The following is a 23,017-nucleotide window of genomic DNA, read 5'->3' on the forward strand; positions in this document are numbered from 1 at the left end:
CTAAACTGTGAGCTTTCTTTCTGTATAAAACTTCCCCAGGACCCAGCAAAGCCTATGGCAGTTAGTATTTGTTGGTCGAACTAGGAATCTCCAATCAGATTTTCATTCATTGAACATGTTAGTTGAGAGTTTACTATGTCATACTCCCATGCTGGACATGGAGATAGGAATACAAGAAACTCAACCCTAGGAAGTTCACGGTAGTAGATGTACGTCAACATTTACTGAAACACATGTGGTAAGTGGTGCCTGGGTGCCTCAGTTGGTTAAGCATCCAACTTTTGATTTCAGCTCAGGTCATGATGTCACAGTGCTTGGGATCAAGCCCCGTGTTGGGCTCTGCACTGACAGCACAGAGCCTGCTTGGGATTCTCTCTCTCCCTGTCCCACTGACCCTCTCCCGCTTGTGTATGCTCTTGTTCTCTCTCTCTCTCTCTCTATCAAAATAAATAAATAAACATTAAAAATCAAATCAAATCATGTGGCAAGGGCCAACCCAATTAAATTGGGGGAAATAATTGTTGTTGTTGTTGTTGTTGTTTAACAAATGATGCCAGAACAATTGGATATCCATGTACAAAAAAATTAAGTTGGACCCCTTACTCAAACCATTACAAAAATTAACATCAAAATGGATTAAAAATCTAAATGTAAGAGCTAAAATTATAAAACTCTTGGAAGAAAACGTAGTAAAGCTTTGTGACCTAAGATTAGGCAATGGTTTCTTAGACTGACACCAGAAACACAAATAACAAAAGAAAAAGATAAGTAGAACTTCATCAAAATTAAAAACGCTGGTATTTCAAAGGACACCATCAAGAAAGTGAAAAACCATCCCACAGAATGTGAGAATATATTTGCAAATCACATATCTGATATGGTACTAGTATTCAGATATTTAAGTAACTCTTAACGACTAAACCGTAAAAAGACACATAACTCAATTTCTCTTTGTGGGAAAAGGATTTGAATAAATATTTCCCTAAAGAAGACATACAAATGGCCAATGAAAACATGAAAAAGTATTCATCATTAGTCATTTGAGAAATGCAGCTCAAAATCACAATGAGATGCTACTTCATACCCACTAGTTTGACTATAATCAGAAGGTGGATAATAACAAATGTTGGCAAAGATGAGCAAAAGTTGGAACCCTCATGCATTGCTGGTGGGAATCTAAACTGGTGAAGCTGCTTTAGAAACAGCTGGACTATTCCTTAAGATATAAAACACCGAGTATGACCCAGACATTCCACTGTTAGTTATATAACCAAGAAAATTAAAAACATATGTCTGCACAAAAACTAATACATAGAGGTGCTATTTGTAATAGCTGAAAAGTGAAATCAAACCAAATATCTATTAATTAAAGAATGGATAACAAAATGTGGTATATCCATAAAATGGAATCATATTTATCTGTAAAAAGGAATTAAGTCCTGAAAGTTATGACGATGTTGAATATTTTATGCTAAGAAGCCACATCCTGTGTAATTCCATTTATATTAAATGTCTAGAATAAGCAAATCCAAAGGAACAAAAAGCAGATTCCAGGGATTGCAGAGAAGGTGAATGAAGAATGATTGCTGGGGGGCCTCAGTAGCACCATTGGTTGATCTTCGGACTCTTGATTTTGGCTCTTAGTTCATGATCTCACAGTTCGTGGGTTTGAGCCCCACATCAGGCTTTGCACTGACAGTGTGGCATCTGCTTGGGATTCTCTCTCTCCCTCTCTCTCTCTGCCTCTCCCCCACTCACACATGCTCGCTCCCAAAATAAATAAATAAACTTAAAAACAAAAAAAAGAAATGATTGCCTTATGATCATGAAGTTTCTTTTGGAGTGATGAAAATGTTCTGAAATTAGTTGTGGTGGTCATTACACAACATTTTTAATATACACTGAGTTATATGCTTTATTATTATTTTTTTATGTAAACTCTACCCCCAAGGTGGGGCTCGAGCTCATGACCCTGAGATCAAGAGTCACACGCTCTACCAACTGAGCCTGCCAGCGGTCCCATGAGTTGTATATTTTAAACAGATGGATTTTATATTGTGTAAATTATACCTCAATTAAAAATATATATACTCATAGAGGAGTATAAACAGAGTACTATGGGAGCAGCTAACTCCATCTGGTAGAGGCTGTGAAGGTCAAAGGGGGAAAACATTGAGTGGAATTTGAAGGATAATGCTGGCTGACAACAATGGATGGAGAGAGACAGCCATACTGAAAAGGGCAGAACATGTATCTTGGAGTTGGACTTTGGTTCCAAAGCTAGTCCTGCCATACTAGCTGTGTGACTTTGAACAGTTTACTTAATCTCACTAAAATGAATATCCTCATCAGCGAAATAGAGGATACCTACTTCATGGGTGCAAATTCGATAGGATACTGTATGTAGAGCACTGAGTAAGTATTCAACAAGCATAGCCCTCTCTTTCTCCCCTCAACCTCATATTGCTATTTTAGGTGGAATTAATGTTGAGTGTAAAGGCAGAGCAGGGAAAGGCCTAGCTTGGGTCTGAATGGCAAGAAGTTCAATAAGGCTTAAGAATAAAGGCAGCTGGAAGCAGAAGAAGGTGTTTTAGAGCCAGAAAATAGAAGCTCTGGGTGGCTCAGTCGGTTGAGTGTCCAACGTCGGCTCAGGTCATGATCTTAGGGTTTGTAAGCTTGATCCCCACATCGGGCTCTGTGCTGATGGCTCAAAGCCTGGAGTCTGCTTCAGATTCTGTGTCTCCTTTGCTCTCTGCTCCTCCCCCACTTGTGCTCTGTCTCTCTCTCTCTCTCAAAAATAAAAGTAAACATAAAAAAAATTTTTTTAAGTGATAAAAAAAAAGAAAATAGAGAGTCTGTACGCGAAAGAAGGAACTTTGAATTTGGTCCTATGATTTAGTCCTAAATCCACTGAAGTTTTAAAGAGAAGAGGAATGTGAAGATACTGGGTCTTTAGATGACAGCAGAGGGAAGGGTAGCCCGAAGTAGATAAGAATGGTGTTTCTGGGACTTCAGGAGACGATACAGAATTTTGACTTTATTAAATGTAAACCAAATCTGGGCATATTAGAGGCACTTGATGTGGCCTATTTTCTAATGAATTGTTAATAATTATTTGGTGACAGGGCACCTGAGTGGCTCAGTCAGTTAAGCATCTGACTCTTGGTTTTGGCTCAGGTCATGAGCTCATGGTTTCATGGGTTCAAGCCCTGAATTGGGCTCTGTGCTGACAGTGAGGAGCCCACTTGGGATTCTCTGTCTCCCACCCTCTCTCTCCCCCCTCCACTTGCTCTGTCTCTCTCAAAATAAATAAATAAACTTCAAAAGACAATTTTTTTAAAACTTCAAAAAATTTTTAAAAATAATTATTTGGTGACATTTTCTATATTTTAATCACTTACTTCAGTTAGTATTTTGGTAAAACTAAATCTTAGATAATACCAGTAAAAAAAAGTACTTATTGTTGAGAACAATACAATCTCCAGCCTGAGCACTACATGGCAAAATTGAAAGACTTGGCTCTATTTTTGACTGAAGCAGGTTATGTAACTTGCTGTGAATTTATTTCCCTTTCAGAGAATAAATGATGACAACGTTAACCTGGCTGACTTCAAAATATTGTGAAAATAAACAAACATCTCAAAGCTCTTTGAAGTTCATTGATGGAAAGTACCCTTCAAATCCAAAATTTCATTATGTAAATAGACAGTGAATTATTATTCTTTTCCTGAATCAATTTTTAGTGTTCCTTCCTCTAATCTTGCCCTTGAACATTTCTACAATTACAACAACAATGAAAAACCTTCTGAATTCTTACTCTGAAAAAGTCCCTGCAGTATATTATAAATTCTAGACACATGTGCATAGTACATTGCAGTCACAAAACACTTTTACAAATACAATCACATTCAGATTAATTGATTTTTCCCAATAAGCTCAACTGGTAATGTTGGTGAACTTGGTATGCGAAGAGGTGAAATGAATTGCCTAATAACAACCAGCTAGACATGAGCAGGACCAGTGCTTAAACTCAGGTTCACTCTAGATTCCAGGCTTTGCCTATCTTCCTGCATTAAACTAGACAAAGATTCCTACACACACACACACACACACACACACACACACACACACACATTTAATTCCCTGCAAAATATTCCATACCTCTTACAAAGAATAGGCTACTTCTTGGGGCGCTTGGGTGGCTCAGTTTGTTAAGCATCCAACTCTTGGTTTTGACTGAAGTCGTGATCTCATGGTTCCTGAGTTCAAGTCCTGCATTGTGCTCCACTCTGACAGTGCGGAGCCTGCTTGGGATTCTCTCTCTCCCTCTCTCTGTCCCTCATTTGCTTCAGGACCCAAGTGGTCTCTGTGCTGACAGCAGACAGCCTGATGCGGAGCTGGAACTCAGAAACCTGGAGATCATGATCTGAGCCTAAGTCAGACACTTAACCAACTGAGCCACCCAGGTGCCCGAGACAGAGGTAATTTATTTGTAGATTAAATAGTATAGTATTGGCTAAGAGAAATTTATCAGCTTTTAAATGTTTTAATTTATTTCTATAAAACTACTTCAAATGAATAACCGAAGCATTTCTCAAAATAATACATCAATATTACACAAATTATTTGAATAAACTATATATATTAAATCATTATAGCAGAAATTATTCTGACATGAATGTATATCATACTATACTCTGCATAAATATATAGCGTATTTAAAATACCACATAGTAATAATGGTTTATAGTCAATCTGAAGAATTTGATCAGGGAATAAACTTTCATAATACCTAAATTGGACATGTATTAATCTTGTTTTTTACTCTTGTATATTTTGTGAGGCTTTGACATGTGGGTGGCCTTACTGACAGAGGGGCCTTCCCAGGGCTAGCTAATTCCTAGAGATAGCAAATGACTCCCCTGTGACCATACCTTTCATATGCAAACCAACCCACCCAGACTTTATATCCCTAAACACCTCCTTTATCTAACTCATATACAAGCCACTATTCCCCCTGCTCTAAATTACTCTAGGGCCAGGCATTGGGCAACTAGAGACCACCCCTACAGACAAGAGCCTGCTAAAATTATTCAAATTATCCAATCCCAAATTGGCTCAAACTTTCTTACACTGCCTTGTCCATTCCTTCCTGCAGAAACCACAATGAATGCTCTGGCCCTGCTTTCTCTTTCACTCTTTCTGCCTCCTAATGGACACTGGTACTTCCCCAGTGGCCCCCATAGTGTGGCATGCCCCCCCCACCCCAACCCCCAACCCCTGCCTGGAAGCTGTAAATAATAAACTCTTCTTTCAAAGGCAGGTGTCCCTGTGTCTGTCACCTTGCCATACCTAACTAAAGCAAATCTCAGGTATGAATCAAGACAACTGTGGCATGGTTCCTTAACTAAGAGTAAATAAAGAACTGGGGGTGGGGGGGGGGGGAGAAGGCAATGGCCCATTCATCATGTACAGGAGATGAAAGATCAAAGATGAAATACACTTTTTGGGGTGAGTGACTTATGTATTTATTTATTTATTGAGAGTTTACTAAGTGCCTGGCACTGTGTTAGGCATTGAATATATAGTAAGGGACTAAACAGGTTTAGTTCCTGTCCTTGTGAGATTCACAGTTTAGAGAGAAAAGATAGGCAAGAAAACAAGTGAACAAACACATAATTACAAAGTGTGCTATGCTTACAAAGCCACCCGGGTGCCCCTGATTTACAGTTTTAAAAGCTTACTTGCCATGTAGAGAATAGACTGTAGAGGAATAAGGCTAGAAGTTGGGTGGCCTGTCAGGAGCCTATTGCAGTGGTCCAGGAAAAAGGTGATGGTGGCCTGGCCTAGGTGGATAATAGTGGAAGTGGTCAGATTTGGGGGTGCCTGGGCCGTTCAGTCAATTGAATGTTCGACTCCTGATTGTGGCTCACGTCATGATCCCAGGGTTGTGGGATTCAGCCCCATGTCGGACTCTGTGCTGAGTGTGGAGACTGCTTAAGAATCTCTCTCTCACCCTCTGCCCCTCTCCCCTGCTCACACACTCTCTCTAAAAAAATAAAAATAAATAAATAAAAATAAAATGAAAGATTATTAAAAAAAAAAAAAAGAAGAAGATGAAGACAAGGAAGAAAGAGAAGAAAAAGTAGCAGATTTGGTTAATTTATTGATGATTTCATGCATGGTGTGGCCAGAGATGAGGTTATGTTTTGAAGGTGGAGCTGGCAGGATTGCCACAGGTCGCAGTTAAGGAGTGGTGGAGCCATTATTCAAATCTAAGTATGTCTGATTCTACAGCCATGCATCTAACAATTCTAGGCTGTCACAATGCTAAACAACAAAAGCATAAAGGCAGAATGGAAAGTACATAGTATCTTCCAGTGTTTATTGAGCCACCTATATGTTTGAGGTAAGGCTTTGTGGAACAAGACAAAAACAAAACAAAACAAAAAAACCTCTCGACTGGGTGCATAGGAGATCAGGGTTCAAACTCTGCTTTTGCCTGGGATTCTTCATCAGCATGAATCACATGACATCTAATGTCCCTTCTAGCTTTCTTGCTCTGTGTTTCTACTATGCGGCCCCTGGGGAGATAGAGCTATGTATGGTGCCACCCACAGGTGTACAAGGGAAGATAAAATGGCTTAGCATATGATTAGCATACTAATTACGGCAAGAGCAGATAAGAGGAGCAGGACTAGAGACTGTCTTCAGTTTCAACACTATTTGGTTTTGTAAAAGTACTTGGTTTTAGTAGATTGCTTTCAAGGAAGACAGAAAGCAGGTCTATACATTGTTGTCATTCCAATTTTCAGGATATGCTAGAATTTTATGCCTCATTCATCCAAATATTCAAGTATTTATTCCCTCACCAAGCATTTAAAACCTATTGAGTATTAGGTGTACTCAATAACATTTATTGAGCAAATCTGAGTGAAGTTAAAAAACAAACGAGGACTTTTTTAGACTACATCTGGCCTTTTAAGACTTTACAACAATCTTATAAGGTGTCGTTGTTCCTTTCTTTTTCACATAATAAAACTAAAACCTGAAGCAGTCTAATCACTTGTTCAAGCATAAGGTAGTGAGCCCAGTATTCATACTTGGGTCTGCTGGATTTTTCACCTCACCACATAGGATCTTATGAACGCGATCACAGTCTAGTTGGGGTATGGGATGGTGTGTGTGCTGTATTAACTACTCTGAAAAGGTGCAGCATGGAGTGATCCATGATCTAGAATACAGGTCAGCAGACTCTCTCTGTAGAGGGCCACCTAGTGAGTGGGGGTCATGATGGGGTCTGTTGCAGCTCCTCAGTCCTGCCCTTGTGGCACAAAAGCAGCCATAGACAACAAAACATAAATGAGTGGGCATGGCTGTGTTCCAATAAGACTCTGCTTCATGGATAATGAAATTTAAATTTAAATTTCACATAATTTTCACTTGTCACCAAGTATCATTCTTCTTTTGATCTCCCCCACCCCAATCATTAGAAACCTAAAAACAAATTCTTAGCTTGAGAGCTGTAGGAAAAATAAGTGGCAGGCCGGATTTGGCCCATGGGCTGGCGTTGGCCAGTTTGGGGTGCTATAACAAATACCACAGACTGGGTGGCTCAAACAGTGAACAATTATTTCTCACAGTTCCAGAGGCTGTGAAGTGCAGGCAGTTGTGGTGTCTGGTGAGAGGCTTATTCCTGGTTTGCAGACAGCCATCTTATTGCTGTATCCTCACAGGGCAACGGGAGAGATCATCTCTCTCTCCTGTCTCTTCTTATAAGGGCATTAATTCCATTTATGAAGACTCCACCCTGATGCTCTATTTACCTCCCCAAAGGCTCTTAAATACCATTATGGTGGGAATTCAGGCTTCAATATACGGAGTCTGGGGGGACACACTCACCCTGCAGCAGTTTATGAGAGGCACCCTGGCACGCAGAAGAGTTCTGCGATCACTCTTCTCTGCAGGCCGGACTTACAGTGGGAACTGCTTCAACCGATTGGGAAACTAAATGCAATAGGAGTAATCAGATCCTAGGGTGGCAGGGGCCAAGTGGCAGTGCTTAAGTACTAAAGGCTAAGTGGGCATGGTTACCATGATGGACAGCAGAGTCAAAGCAGTAATTAGTCTGGCTTGGGCAGACCTATGTCATTGGCTCATCATGGTGTTCCTAGAAATGAAATAGATAGGGAGCTTACTAAATTCTTACTTGAACTGGATCAGTAGAGAAGTCTTTGGTTAAGTAAACAAAAGTCTAACCTGTATCATAAAAAGAGAGTCACAGCCCCTCAATCAAATTCTCAGACTCCAGCCAGTTTACAGAACCCAGAAACCCTTAAATGAAAGGGAGGCCACTGGGACACTACCAAAAATTTATAGTTAATCTTTCTCTAGCCTCTACCAAAGAGACCTACAACCTTTACTAGAGTTAACTGTGCATTGGGGAAAAGGAAACAATCAGACCCTTTGGGGTCTACTGGACAATGGCTATGAAGTGACATTGATTCCGGGAGACCCAAATGTCACTATGGCCCATTAGTCAGAAGAGGGACTTATAGAGGTTAGGTGATTGGTGGAGTTGGATCTCAGGTCTATCTCACAGTGGGCCCAGTTGGTCCCCAACTCCATCCTGTGGTTATTTCTTCAGTTCTGGAATGCATACTTGGAATAGATATACTTAGCAGATAGAATCCTTGCATTGTTTCCCTGACCTATGAAATGAGGGCTAATATGGTGGAAAAGGCCAAGTGGGAGCCCCTGGAACCACTTCTGCCCAGAAAAATCGTAAGTCCATTCCTGGAGGGACTGCAGAGATTACTGCTACCCCACACCTATTCAACTCCCCTATTTGGCCTGTGCAAAAGACAGATGGATCCTGGGAAATGACAGTGGACAATCATGAGCTTCAACCAGGTGATGACTTCAGTTGCAGCTATTGTACCAGATGTGGTTTCCTTGCTTGAACGAATTAACACATCCCCTGGTACCTAGCGTACAGCTGCTGATGTGGCAAATGCTTTTTTTTCTTGATACCTGTTAGTAAAAACCACCAGAAGCAGCTCACTGTCAGATGGCAAGGCCACCAATATGCCTTCACTGTCCTACCTTGGGGTATATCAGCTCTTCAGCCTTATGTCATAACGTGGCTCACAAAGATCTTAATCATTTTTCCCTCCCCCAAGGTATCACACTGGTCCCTTATACTGATGACATATGTTGATTGGACCTAGTAAGCAAGCAGTAGCAACTACTCTAGACTTACTAGTAAGGCATTTGCATGTCACAAGGTGGGAAATAAAATCCAAAAAGACCTTAGGGGCTTCCACCTCAGTGAAATTTCTAGGGGTCCAGGAATATGGACTCAACATATATTCTCATTTGGGTGTTTTATTCCATGCTATTTACTGAGTGACCTAAAAAGCTGCTAATTTTGAATGAGGCTCCGGACGAGAGAAGGCTCTGTGACAGGCCCAGGCTTATGTGCAAGCTGCATTGCCACTTGCCCAGATGATCCAACAGATCCAATGGGGCTTGGAGTGTATGTTGCAGACGGGGATGCTGTTTGGAGCCTTCGATAGGCCCTCACAGGTGCATCATAGTGCATGCGAGCTCTTAGAATTTTGGAAAAAAGTCCTACCGTCCTCTGCAGATAATTTGTTTTGAGAACCAGATCTTGGATTGCTACTGGGCCTGAATAGAGACTAAATGGGTCACCCAGTTACCATGAGACCTGAGTGTCATCTGACTTACCAAACCAAGTTGGTTGTGCATGGCAGCATTGCACCATCAAATGGAAAGGGCCCAGCAGACCCTGAAGGCACAAGTGGTTTACATGAAGAAGCGGCCCATATGCTTGTGGTTCCCACTCCTGCTACAATGGAAGGATACAGCAAGGAGGCAGCTGTCTGCAAACTAGGAAGAGGGCTCTCACTAGACACTGAATCTACTTGCACCTTGATCTTGGACTTCCCAGCCAGCTTCCAGAACTGTGTGAAAGAAATGTTTGTTGTTTATGCTACCCAGTCAACGGTATTTGTTATAGTGGCCCAAACTGATTAAGGGAGAAATAGTAGTTTACCAATCCCTGACCTAGAGTCCAGACTGGCACTGTCCAATAGAACTTTCTGTAATGATGGAAATGTTCTATATCTGCACTGCACAATGTAGTTGCCACTAGCTACATGTGGCTATTGAGCACTTGAAGTGTGACTAATGCAACTAAGGAACTGAAATTTTCATCTCGCCTTCTTTTCCATTCCTGTAGCCCTTATCATTTATTTCTCTTAGGATTCATATAGTTTCTAAATTCGTTGCCCTGTCTCCATTTTCATTCTCCTCCAATCTATCCTTCACAAAGCTAGAGGGGGTTTTCTAAAACCAAATAGGATCCTAACACTTCTCCAAGGTTATGGTTCCTGGAAACTTTAGAAAGAAGTTCAACTCGCTAGCATGCCATATACATCCTTTCCTTAGGAAATCACACCCCAAAAACCAAGAGCACACTTCACACACTGTCCGTTAGCCAATTTGACAATAAATTATATTTAAACAAAAATAAAATAAAAAGTAAATTAAAAAAAAAGGAAATCACAAAGAAGGAAAATACCTTCCTCTGATCAGGTAAGTAATGATAAATTTCTTTCTTTTTAATTTTTTTAATGTTTATTTATTATTGACAGAGGGAGACAGAGCATGAGCATGGGAAGGGCGGAGAGACGGGGAGACACAGAATCCGAAGCAGGCTCCAGGCTCCGAGCTGTCAGCACAGAGCCTGATGCAGGGCTCGAACCCATGAACCGAGAGATCATGACCTGAGTCGAAGTCGGATGCTCAACCGACTGAGCCACCCAGGCACCGCTATGATGATAAATGTCTTAAGAGTAGTCCCTCATCATACTTTGTTTCTTCTAACATTTCACACAGTGGCTTTCTGAATGCTGCCATGAAAAAAAAACCTTGGCTTTGGAGATGGAAATTAGAATCCTGCTTCTGGTACATTCAAGCAGAGATAATATGAATTCTTAATCACCTTGAGCCTTACTCTACCTCTGTGCTAAATGGGAATGATGTTAATTATATCCAGGGTTTTGGTGAAGATTAAATGAGTCTGCGCTTAGTAAAAAGGCTGTATACATGGTTGCTGTTGTTCTAATAACTATCAACTTTAGAAATGTTTCTCAATGGGGTGCCTAGGTGGCTCAGTCGGTTGAGCATCCGACTTCAGCTCAGGTCATGATCTCTCGGTTCATGGGTTCGAGCCCCGCATCAGGCTCTGTGCTGACAGCTTGGAGCCTGGAGCCTGCTTCAGATTCTCTGGCTGTCTCTCTCTGTCTCTACCCCGCTCATACTCTGCACATCTCTCTCTCTCTCTCTCTCTCTCAAAATCTAAAAAATAAATAAATATTAAAAAATTAAAAAAAAAAGAAATGTTTCTCAAAAAGCAATACTGGTCTGACTTTACCTAAAATACTTTACCTAACATGTTTATCCCAAACACTCCTTTGACATTTTCTGTCTTTAGGTTTAAGACTGTAATTTCTTCACTTTTGTTTCTCTAACCAAAAATTTCAGCAATACCAATGGAAATTTGATTCTTGAGAGTCAAATGACAATGCCATCATATAAGCATGTCAGAAATGAAACAAAAAGTAGTAATATTTTTAGGTATCCAAAGGGACTTTTCAAAGGGGACTTTCTCAGTGAGTTCTCCTAGGAGTAGTAGGAAAGGCACTGCCCTCAGAGAGGAAAATGAAGTAAAGAAACCACATTTTCAAGGGTGCCTGGCTGGCTCAGTCAGAATAGTGTGGTATTCTTTTTAAAAATATATATATTAAATATAATATCATGCTACTCTTGATCTCAGGATTATGAGTTTGAGCCCTATCTTGGGTGTGGAGATTACTTAGGAATAAAATCTTTTTTTTTTAAAGTTTATTTATTTGGAGAGAGAGAGAGAGAGAGAGAGAATGCATGCATGGGCTGGGAAGGGGCAGAAAGAGAGAGAGAGACAATCCCAAGCAGGGTCTGAGCTGGGCCTGATGTGGGGTTTGACACTATCATGACCTGAGCTGAAGTCAAGAGTGAGACACTTAACCAACTGAGCCACCCAGGTGCCCCAAGAATAAAATCTTTAGGAAAAAACACACAAACACCTATGTTTTCAGAGGGGGGAAAAGAAGTAAACTGACAATTTAGTTTACACTGGAAATGTTCTTTTTCCTTACTTAGGGAAAGCCTGAAAGCACAAGATTTCTAAGATTAAGTATACTTTTCATTAGACCACAATACACTTTATGATAGATTTATATCAATACTTCATTTTTCAGGTCTTGAAATTAGGTCTAGAAATACCAAAAGACATTGTCATCAGTACACTTTTCTGTTAAGGGCAGTAAAGATTGATTATTTCATGAACTTAAGGTTTCCAAAGCACTTAATGGATGTTTCAGAATACTTATTACATTGAATGGATATCTCTACAAAAACACCCCACTCTTGATATTAAAATTTCTTGGAAGACACAGATTTTTAAAAGTCATCTTGGGGCGCCTGGGTGGCGCAGTCGGTTAAGCGACCGACTTCAGCCAGGTCACGATCTCGCGGTCCAGGAGTTCGAGCCCCGCGTCGGGCTCTGGGCTGATGGCTCAGAGCCTGGAGCCTGCTTCTGATTCTGTGTCTCCCTCTCTCTCTGCCCCTCCCCCGTTCATGCTCTGTCTCTCTCTGTCCCAAAAATAAATAAACGTTGAAAAAAAAAATTAAAAAGTCATCTTTATTTATTTGTCTCAGTCTGCCTCAGTGTAGTTAGCATATACACTGTACAGCAAACCATATTAGCAAACCGGTGGCCATTCCTGCTTATTCTTTCCGGTGCTCAAGTTTGCAATCCCTACTAAATGCTCAGTAAATTCATGCGGAAGACGCGAATAATATTCATAGGGTAATCATGGTGATTCCTTAATCTCACAGCGTCTGGAACACAATTTTTGAGGCTGAGAGAGGAACTGCTTGTACCCCCAGCTTCAATAAGCCCTAGGTAACAAGCCCGGTAGCCACCAAGGCATTTCCTTTCCCACTGAAACTTCATCCAATCTCGGTTGTATTTTCTTTCATTTCACTTATGGCAGTTTGCATAGGCTTTGGTATATTTTAGATGTTCTTAAAAATTTTAAGTTAACTGTCCAAGCAGAACTTTTTATATCTTGGTTACAGACCCCTCCTTAAGAAGATGACCATCGGCAAGAGAAAGGGAGGGATTGGAGGGGAGATAGTGGCAGCTACATTGGAGAAACCTGGTCATTTCCCAGAGCGAACGATGCCTCAGGTGGGAGGGGGGATTGGAAGGCGAGAACGCCACGTGACCTTGGGGGGCCCCCGGGCTGAGTCGACCCCGCCCCTCCGCTCGCCGCCGGGGGGCGCATGCGCAGCCCGTGTTAGTGATGGAGGAGAGAAGATGGCGGAAGCGGAGTGAGTGACTTGCTGGTGACTGATGTCGTAACCGGGGGGCGAGTGGGGCAGCGACATGTCCCCTGAGGGGAAAGCTCAAGGCTCTTTGGAGGGCAGTGCAGGGAAAGGGAGACCCAGGAGTTCCTTATCTTGCTTGGAGGAGCCCGCTTGGCCCATATAGGGGGGCGGAGGCCAACTGTAAGGGTCTAGTTACCTCCAGGCGGGAGCGCCCCTTCCGCCGTGTGATCCCGAATCGGCAGGGCCCTGCAGGCAGAGTCACCCCAGGGACCCCGACCGCTGGGGTCTTCCAGGAGGTGGGCCCCAGCGGGCCCCTCAGGCGCTGTCATCCCTGCAAGTGGGCCCCGCGGGCAGCCTTGTCACGGATGCCCGCTCCAGGGGCCCGCGGAGGCTGGGTAGGGTTGGGCGGGCACTGCCGGGCCTCCTTAGCGCTCCCCCCCTTCCCGCCCCGGCGTCACCCCACTCCTCCTCGGAGGGAGAACCTGAGACGAGGCTGCTCACCGCCCTCCCCCAGGAGGCGTGGAGAAGGTGTCCTAGCGCGGGCCTTAGCGCGGCGGGGGCTCCTGCGGGTCTGGCCAGGCTGAAACACCCCGGAAAGAAAGACCTTATTTCCCCTGGGTCTCTGGCTGCAGTGTTGACGCCTGCCTTAGAGAGCCATGTTCTTGTGCGGCGGTGTGGTGTGATGATGTCCTTAGTTAGCTGCTCAAACTTCGTGTTTCCTGGGTAGGCCTCTTGTGCACCACGACTGCCAGCTGTATTTTGCAGACAGTACTACGCACAGACGGTGGAGTTAGTAAAATTGTTTTTTTGTGCCAGGTCTCCAAATGTGATACAATGGTTTGGTCCTTCCTGCTCACTGATGTTTAGACTTGGGCCTAGAATTTGGTTTATCTGCGACCATCTTTGGTTTGTTAGTGAACGAACTTACCATGGGGTTTCAGTTTGAGGACGTGGTTGTGCAGAATAGCTGTCTGAAAGGACCAGAATTTAAACTGGCTTTTTGCATATCACTGCTACATGGGTAAGAGTTTTGACAGCCAGCAATTTGGCAAAAAGTTTACCTTGGCTACCACTAAATCTGTATGATTTGAACGTATGATTTGATGATTGGAAAGCAGTCTGAAAAAGTATAAAAAAAAAAAACCCTAGAGAAGCATAAAGATGTGAGTCATTTACTAATCAAAAAACTGAAGTCAGCTGTTTTCCTCTACTATTTTCCTTTCACTTCCTTTTATTAAACTGAGGTTTTTTGTTTTTTTGTTTTTTTACTTTTAATTCCTTGGACAGCCTATAAATACTATTTGCATAAATAGTGTAAAGAACAAAGAAAATTTGTACGTAAAGGGACACCATATGGGAATAGTGTGTGTATGCACAATTAGTGCCAAATTCCTTTGTCTTTTCATGAAATAGAAAGTGTTCTTGCTCCATTCTTGTCAATGATGCTGATGTGATGTGTGGCAGATTTTGCTTCTCAGAAGAAAAGATTGGATAAGAAAGACAGATAAAATCAGTAGATTCTCAAGTGTGCTTTTCACCATTCTGGTGCATGTCTAAGTTTTATTTTCTAACAATATTGAGGCCCTCAGATGTGACTTAAAATGTTGTTTGAATTTATTCAGTTGTAGATTCAGTGTTAAGTGGAATTTTACACCACAACAATGAAGTGAGTTTGAAGGAATCAGAAAGTCTGGTACAAAAATGTCCTTTACTGTCCATACATGAGGAAAGTAACATAATTACGGTTTTTCAAAATTTGGAGCAATTCTTTATGAGAGGAGGTTTTTGGAAGGAAGTGAGGAAATTGTTGTCAGCTGCTCTGTTTTCCAGGAGTAATCTGCTTATAAGTATAACCAGAGTTATTAGGTGTAGTGTGGACAGTGTTGTAGACTAGGGGAAAAGCCGGTGTGAGTTAATAAAAACTTACTATTTTTACTTTTTAAAAAATGTTTATTTTTGAGAGAGAGAGAGCATGAGTGGGGAGGGAGAAAGAGGATCTGAAGCAGGCTCTGTGCTGACAGCAGAGAGCCCAATGCGGGGTTTGAAATCACGAACCTGAAGCAAAGTCGGACACTTAGCCAATGGAGCCACCCAGGCGCCCCTACTTTTTTTTTTTTTTTTTTTAAATGTAAGCTCTGTGCCCAGTGTGGAGCTTGAATTCACCACAACCCTGAGATCAAGAGTTGTATGCTCTACCCATCGAGCCAGCCAGGTGCCCCTTGGAGGCCCACATCGAGTATAGAGATTACTTAAAAAATAAAATCTTTTTTTTTTTTTTTAATGTTTTTATTTATTTTTGAGACAGAGAGAGGCAGAGCATGAGCAAGGGAGGGGCAGAGAGAGAGGGAGACACAGAGTCCGAAGCAGGCTCCAGGCTCTGAGCTGTCAGCACAGAGCCCGACGCGGGGCTCGAACTCACGGACCGCGAGATCATGACCTGAGCTGAAGTCGGATGCTTAACTGACTGAGCCACCCAGGCGCCCCAAAAAATAAAATCTTAAATTATTTTTAAAATTAATAAGAACATATTTTAAAAGCGGAGTGTATATGGTAACCAGAAATAAGCTAATGAACACAAATGCTTAGGCATTGTATTTTAATAGATAGACTTTAATAGAATGACTTTGGTCAAAAGAAAGTAAAGAAATATTTTAAATTCTGATGTTGCTTTAGTATTTATTTTTTAGGTATAGTATTCTTTTATAAACTTGTTTCTGTTTCACTCATCTTTCAATAATGAAAAGATAAACTTTAGGCCAGGATTTATTTAAGTTGCGTATCCTGAATTATTTGAACTCAAATTTAGAAGGTATTAACTATCAAATATGCTATATATTTGTGAAGTACTTTTCCTTTCTAAGTGTTTATGGTGACTGTATGCTATCTCTGCTATTATGAGGGTTGTCTTAAAAATTTAGATTGTTGCTGATTATTTCTTTGAAATAATTAAATACTCTTTAAAGCCTGTAATACAATGCTTTTGCCGACACAAACCCTTTGTGTTACCTGACAGATTCAAGGACCACAGTACAGCTATGGATAGTGAAGCAAACCCTGGCACATCTTCTGTGTCGACAACAGCCAGTAGTACCACCACTACAACTATTACCACTTCCTCTTCTCGAATGCAGCAGCCACAGATCTCTGTCTACAGTGGCTCAGACCGACACGCTGTACAGGTATTTCAGTTATAATGACGGGTGGGCTAAGACTTAGGATGCCGTTATTTTTCTCTTAAGCCAGGTGAACCTATTGTTTTACGTCCTCAAATGAGTCACATGATATTTTCTAAATGAGTACAGTTAGAATAGTTAATATCTGAAACAATCAAAAGTTACTTAATAATCCTTCTATTGAAAGGGCTTACATTTGTCAGCATGTGGCTTATAAAACCATATGTCAGGAAAATTATAATTGGAAGGGCTCTAGGTGGCTGCTGCAATGTGGAGACACTCAGCCTGCAGCCTAAATATACAGAATGGATCTAGGCTTTTCTAGGTTCTTTTATATTTGAAACCAAAATATAGACTTAGGAAGATCTGTTCAGGTCTGTGGATGTGTTAAGAGGTTTATTTTATTTCTTTTTTTTTTTCTTTTAATATGTTTTAATCTTTATTTTTGAGAGAGAGGCAGCATGTGAGCAGGGGAAGAGCAGAGAGAGAGGGAGACACAGAATCTGAAGCAGGCTCCAGGCTCTGAGCTATCAGCACAGAGCCCGACGTGGGGCTCGAACTCACGAGTTGTGAGATCATGACCTGAGCCGAAGTCGGACGCTCAACCGACTGAGCCACCCAGGTGCCCCTATTTTATTTCATTTTATTTATTTATTTTTTTGAAGATTTTTTTTTAATGTTTATTTTTGAGAGACAGAGTGCGAGTGGGGGAGGGGCAGAGAGAGAAGGAGACACAGAATCCGAAGCAGGCTCCAGGATCCGAGCTGTCAGTACAGAGCCCGATGCAGGGCTTGAACCCACAAGCCTCGAGATCATGACCTGAGCCAAAGTCAGACGCCCAACCGACTGAGCCACTTAGGTGCCCCAAGAGGTTCATTTTAAACTCAAGTGGCTTAAGAACCTAAGCAGAAGAATCATTTAAAGTTCTTAGGGGCAGAGGGGGGAAGGGAATATTTAGGAAAAGTTTTAGTCTCTTCACTTGGTTGCAAAATTAAGTTTACTTGGTTAACTTTTATAATGAGGTTGAGGCAATATGGTATTTCATAAAAAGGGCATGGGCATTGTAGTCTGATATGCTCTTTGTTTGAATTCCATTTTCTTAATCCTTAGTAGCTATGTGTCTTGGCTGAGAGGCATGATCTCTTTGACCATCAGGAAATTGTAAAATGAGGATGAGACCATCTAGTTCCTTGGTTACTTTGATCATTAAAGGAAGCATTAAAACGGTGTGGGGCACATTATATATTCCCAATCAATAACAGTAGCTAATATTTATTAAACAATTGCTCTGTGGCAAGCATTTGATGAATGCTTTACGTGGATTATCTTTTTTTTAAAGTTTAAAGTTTATAGTATTTTTGAGAGAGAGCATTAGCAGGGGAGGGGCAGAGAGAGAGAAAAGATGGAGAACTCTAAGCAGGGTCCCTGCTGACAGTGCAGAGTCTGGTGTGGGGCTCAAACCCATGAGATCATGACCTGAGCTAAAATCAAGAGTCGGATACTCAACTGACTGAGCCACCTAGGGATCCCTCTTTTTTTTTTTTTTTAAGTTTATTTATTTATTTTGAGAGAGAGAGAGTGCATGCACGAGCAGGGGTGGGGGCAGAGACAGGGAGACAGAGAAAGAATCCCAAGCAGGCTCTGAAGTGCCAGTGCAGAGCCTGGAAGCAGGGCTTGAACTCATAAACAATGAGATCATGACCTTATCCAAAGTCAAGAGTCAAAGGATGTTAACCTACTGAGCCACTCGGGCATTCCTGGATTATCTCTTTTAATCCTCACCACACCTCTGTAAAGTGGATGCTGTTATCTCTCATTTTACAGATGGGAAAACTGATGTTTTAAATAGATTAACTTTTCCTAAATTCACATAGCTAGTAGATTGTCTGGTTTTAGAGTTGTGCCTTTAATCACTCCGTGAGTTTTTATGTTTCATTCTACTCTGAAAATAACTTAACCTGGTTGCGATATAGTCCTCTCTCCACTCCATTTTTTAGATTGGATATCCCAGCATGATGGCTTTTAACTGTTTTGTTGTTTAGAATTCTGAAGTTACCATGGGGTAGAATCAGAGTTGTTGAAGATTGAGTCAGTCCAGCAAAAGTTCAAACTGGAATGAGGAATGTGTTTTTAATGTTTTTTACCTTCTTTGCGGCAAGGGATATAGGAGAGAGTATCTAGATGTTTGAGCATGTAGTTGATGTGGTATTTTAATATGACATTTTGATCTCTAGTTTTTATCTAAGCTGAATGTGTTAATAAAAAATAAGATGTTACTGGAGAAGGATAGGTATAGGTATCTCTCACAAATAGCACTTATACTAGTTCTTACGAGGTGATAGAATTGCTTCCTCTAAAGTACAGTCAAATCAATATTCATTGAATTACCTAAGTAGTTCTTTAATACTGTCCAGCATTCTTTTCCAGTCCCATGAGTTCTCTTTACTCTTTTTGTTTCTTTAAAGATTAAAATAAGAACAATGTGTTGTACCTTTAACTTGCCTTTTAGGAGTCTCTCTCCCATCAGTGTGTCATTGAATGATAATGAAAGACTGTGTTGACAATAGAAGAAATGGCTACACTGACAAAAATGTGTCAAATAGATTATATTTATGTTATTTTAGTTTGACTTTAGTTTTATTATGGAATTCGAAGAACATATATAGATTTACCTGACCCAAAAGGTGTACTGCTGTAATTCTAAATTGCTTAATGCTGGTCTATCGTCTCCTGAGAGGTCAAAAGCATACATTGATATTGTGACAGGAGTCTGTAGCAGATATAGCCAATCTGTAGTTGGAGAGATGAGATACGAATACATGAAAGTAAACAAGGAAATATGTTTCTTGGAATTTGGATAAAGAGATTCATTGCTCTGTGGTTCATGGTGTCCTGACTCAGACCTCAAACTGTAGGATTATGGCTCAATTACTCTGTTAGTTTTGAACACTGTGGTTTGATCCTGAGAGTAGGGTTTTGTGCTGTTTCAGATCACTGTGGGGCATGGTGTGACTTTGGAATGTGGTTGCAGAGGAGAGGTCTAGTCTGACTTATGAGTTTGGACAGATCAAGGATTTTTTTCTCTTTTTTTAGAATACTTTTCTACATGTATCTATTTGTGAAGTTTCAGGCTCAGATTTTATATTTTACTAATATTCACAGTAATTAACACTTTTTCAGGAATTTTTTAAAGTTAGAATAGTTTTTTTTATGTTGAATCTGACATTTAAAAACATTAAAAGAAGTAATAATTTAAAACAGGAAGTAGCTTTATAGTTTTACATGATTATTTATATAATACCTGCTTGTAGATTTTTTCCAGATATTTACGGAAAGTACAAATGAGAAGGTAAAAATCTCCTCGAATCTAGCTGTCTATTGGTAGTCTTTTAATGTTTTCCTGAATAGTCTTTTAAATATTTTAATATAAAATGGTATCTTACTCTATACACTATTTAGTAATCTGCTTTTTTCACCAAATGATATATTTGGGAATTTTTTTTTGTTGCTAAAAGTAGATATGTCTGTGCTGTACAATACAGGTGTATTGTGTTCCTAGGTGCTTGTGGCTATTTATATTAAAATATAGTAAAATTAAAAACTCATTTTCTTAGTTGCATTAGCTGCATTCGTAAGTGCTCAGGAGACACATGTGGCTAGTGGCTGCTATATTGAGCAGCATTGGTCTATGTTATTATTTGTAATGGCTGTAAATGCATATTCCTCTCTATACCCACGCCCTGAATGCTACCCAGTTTTCTCTAAAACAGTACGCCAGTTTACATTCTTACTGACACTATGAGAGTTATCTGTTTCCCCATTTAGTGGTAATATTCTTTTAAGTCAGTTATTCAGTTCTTGCTTTGGCAGCACATACACTAAAATAAGTCAGTTATTCATCTGAAAGTTGGAAAATAGTATCTTGTTTTAATTTGTAAATTTTGACTACTAATGAGAGTGAAGATTTTTTCAGGTGCTTATTTGGCTCTTTTTTCTTTTGTGAATTGCTTCTTTTGGGTGGCTTTGATTTGTACAGATTAGCGAATCTTAGTCGTACGTAACTAGGAAAGAACTATGTTAATAAATGTTACACTCAATATTAACGTAGTGAAATTTTAAACCACCGCTTGTTTTATACTTCATGGTTAAGCTTAACATTAAGATCATGATTTGACATTGGTTCAATTGACTCGTCACAGGTGATTCAGCAGGCATTGCATCGCCCCCCCAGCTCTGCTGCTCAGTACCTTCAGCAGATGTACGCTGCTCAGCAGCAGCACTTGATGCTACACACCGCAGCCCTCCAGCAGCAGCACTTAAGCAGCTCCCAGCTTCAGAGCCTTGCTGCAGTTCAGGTGAGACTTAACTGAATTCAGACTTTATGAGGTAAAGTTGACAAAAGTTCACATTTTTTGCAGATACTTACTGAAAATAGATATATTGGGTATTATTTCGGAATTCTCAGATGTCCTGTGATTAGTTTTTCTTAAATTAATAGGCTGCCAGATAGAAGTTAATAAAAAGTATACGGATATGTTTTATATGTTACTCGGTTGCTAGCTCCGTCCCACTTCTTTTTATCTACTTTGCAGAAATACTATGCTGGTGTCATGGTTTTGTGGGTGATAAAATTCTGGGTACAACAGTGAATACTCAGGGTTACAGGAATTGTATTTACATTTCAGTGAAAAAAATTTTAATATAAGTAATTTACATTCATTTAAAAAAAGTCAAGCAGTATAAAATTGTTTATAAGAGGTAAAGTGGAGGTGTTCATTTTCTAGACCCACTACTGTTTTTCATTCTTCACAGGTGGCTGCTGTTCAGTATATATTCCTCCAGAAATTTTCTGTATAAAAATATATATACATGCACCTTCCTTATATCCAGTCATATCTTCCTAGTGATAACGGGATATTTTTATAATTAAATGCTTGCTTTGAAAAAGATTTTCATTCTTATTGTTTATTTAAATAAGACTGTATGTGAAGATTTAATCTTAAATATTCTTATGAGAGGAGGATCTCAGTTGATTGAACCTGAAAAAGGTTTATTTCTGTTAGGAACACAGCTCTTTCATCTTCTTCGTAGTATGATTTTAAATAACTTCATGTTCATGATACAAGTTAGGAAACTGAAACCCACTGGCACTTGATGTGGCTCCATTTTCTTTTTCATAACGTTGGAGTGGTGATTCCACTTGAAAGAAGACAGAGACTTGTAGAGTGAAACTGACAATGAGTGCAGCTATTAAAATAAGATTAGCCTTTGGGTCCTTCGTTTTCATTATTCAGCTTTTTCCTTTTTTTCTTAATCTGTTGGGCCAAAGCTTAATCTGTGTTGACTGTGAATTGAATTTTGCATTGGTTCATACCTAGATGTTTTAACTTTTATTGTGATTTTTTGGTATCTTGGTGCCAGAAAGTTTTTAACTTCAGATTTTTATAGACATATTATAAAGATCTTATTATTTTAGGCAAGTTTGTCCAGTGGAAGACCATCTACATCCCCCACAGGAAGTGTCACACAACAGTCAAGTATGTCCCAGACATCTGTAAGTGCCCTAAATTTTTTCCTGGATTTAAAAATGTTAATTACTGCTTTCCAAAAGTGAACTTAATATTTACAAAGTTGCTGTTGTATATTTGTTGGTTGATACTTAAGTGATAAGTGCCTAGAAATAGAAATGATAAGTTTCAAGAATTCAGAGCTAATGTTAAGCTTCTGAAAACCTGAGTTTTTTTTTAAGAAATTTTTTTTTAATGTTTATTTATTTTTGAGAGAGAATGAGCAGGGGAGGAGCAGAGAGAGAGAGAGGGAGACACAGAATCCAAAGCAAGCTCCAGGCTCCTAGCTGTCAGCACAGAGCCTGACACAGGGGTCGAACTCACAGACTGTGAGATCATGACCAGAGCTGAAGTAGGACACTTAATTGACTGAGCCACCCAGGTGCCGTGAAAATCTGAGTCTTAAAAAAAAATGTTTTTGTATTTCTTATATATGTTTTCCCGCTGATTTTGCTCAGATCTTATGTGATTCAGAATGATGGCAGTTTTCAGTATGTATTGAAAGCCTGAAAGGTACAATGCAGGAGTATTAGGCCATGTATTCCCTGCGATATACTAAAGAATGTCAACCCTTGGTAGACATCTAAATGTTTCTAGCTTTTTTTGGACACTTCACATTTTAGAAATTAATACTTTTCAGCTTATGCTTACTTGACTTATCTTGGCCAATTTACAAGTATCCATTCAAGATAACGTAACTTTAAAAAAAATTTTTTTTTGAAGTTTATTTTTATTTTGAGAGAGAGAGAGAGAGCGCAAGCAGGGGAGAGGGCAGAGAGAGTGGAAGAGAGAGAATCCCAAGCAGGCATGCACTGT

The 23,017-nt window shown here is 40.2% G+C and overlaps 1 protein-coding gene across 6 annotated transcripts in view; it reads left to right on the forward strand.

The window, feature by feature from the left end:
• Window positions 1-13,374: 13,374 nt before the first annotated feature.
• PHC3 (polyhomeotic homolog 3) overlaps window positions 13,375-23,017 on the forward strand; it is an 82,650-nt gene continuing 73,007 nt past the window's right edge. For all 6 annotated transcript variants that reach the window (XR_006299430.1, XM_043594929.1, XM_043594930.1 and 3 more), the window contains exons 1-4: window positions 13,375-13,464; window positions 16,475-16,640; window positions 20,834-20,989; window positions 22,111-22,188. Coding sequence is in view for 5 of the 6 variants with exons in the window: in XM_043594929.1 (XP_043450864.1) it covers window positions 13,451-13,464; window positions 16,475-16,640; window positions 20,834-20,989; window positions 22,111-22,188 (414 nt within the window). In the remaining variant the exon portion in view is untranslated. The remainder of the gene's footprint in view (window positions 13,465-16,474; window positions 16,641-20,833; window positions 20,990-22,110; window positions 22,189-23,017) is intronic.

Source organism: Prionailurus bengalensis, chromosome C2 (assembly GCF_016509475.1).
Source record: "Prionailurus bengalensis isolate Pbe53 chromosome C2, Fcat_Pben_1.1_paternal_pri, whole genome shotgun sequence".
NCBI lineage: Eukaryota > Metazoa > Chordata > Mammalia > Carnivora > Felidae > Prionailurus > Prionailurus bengalensis.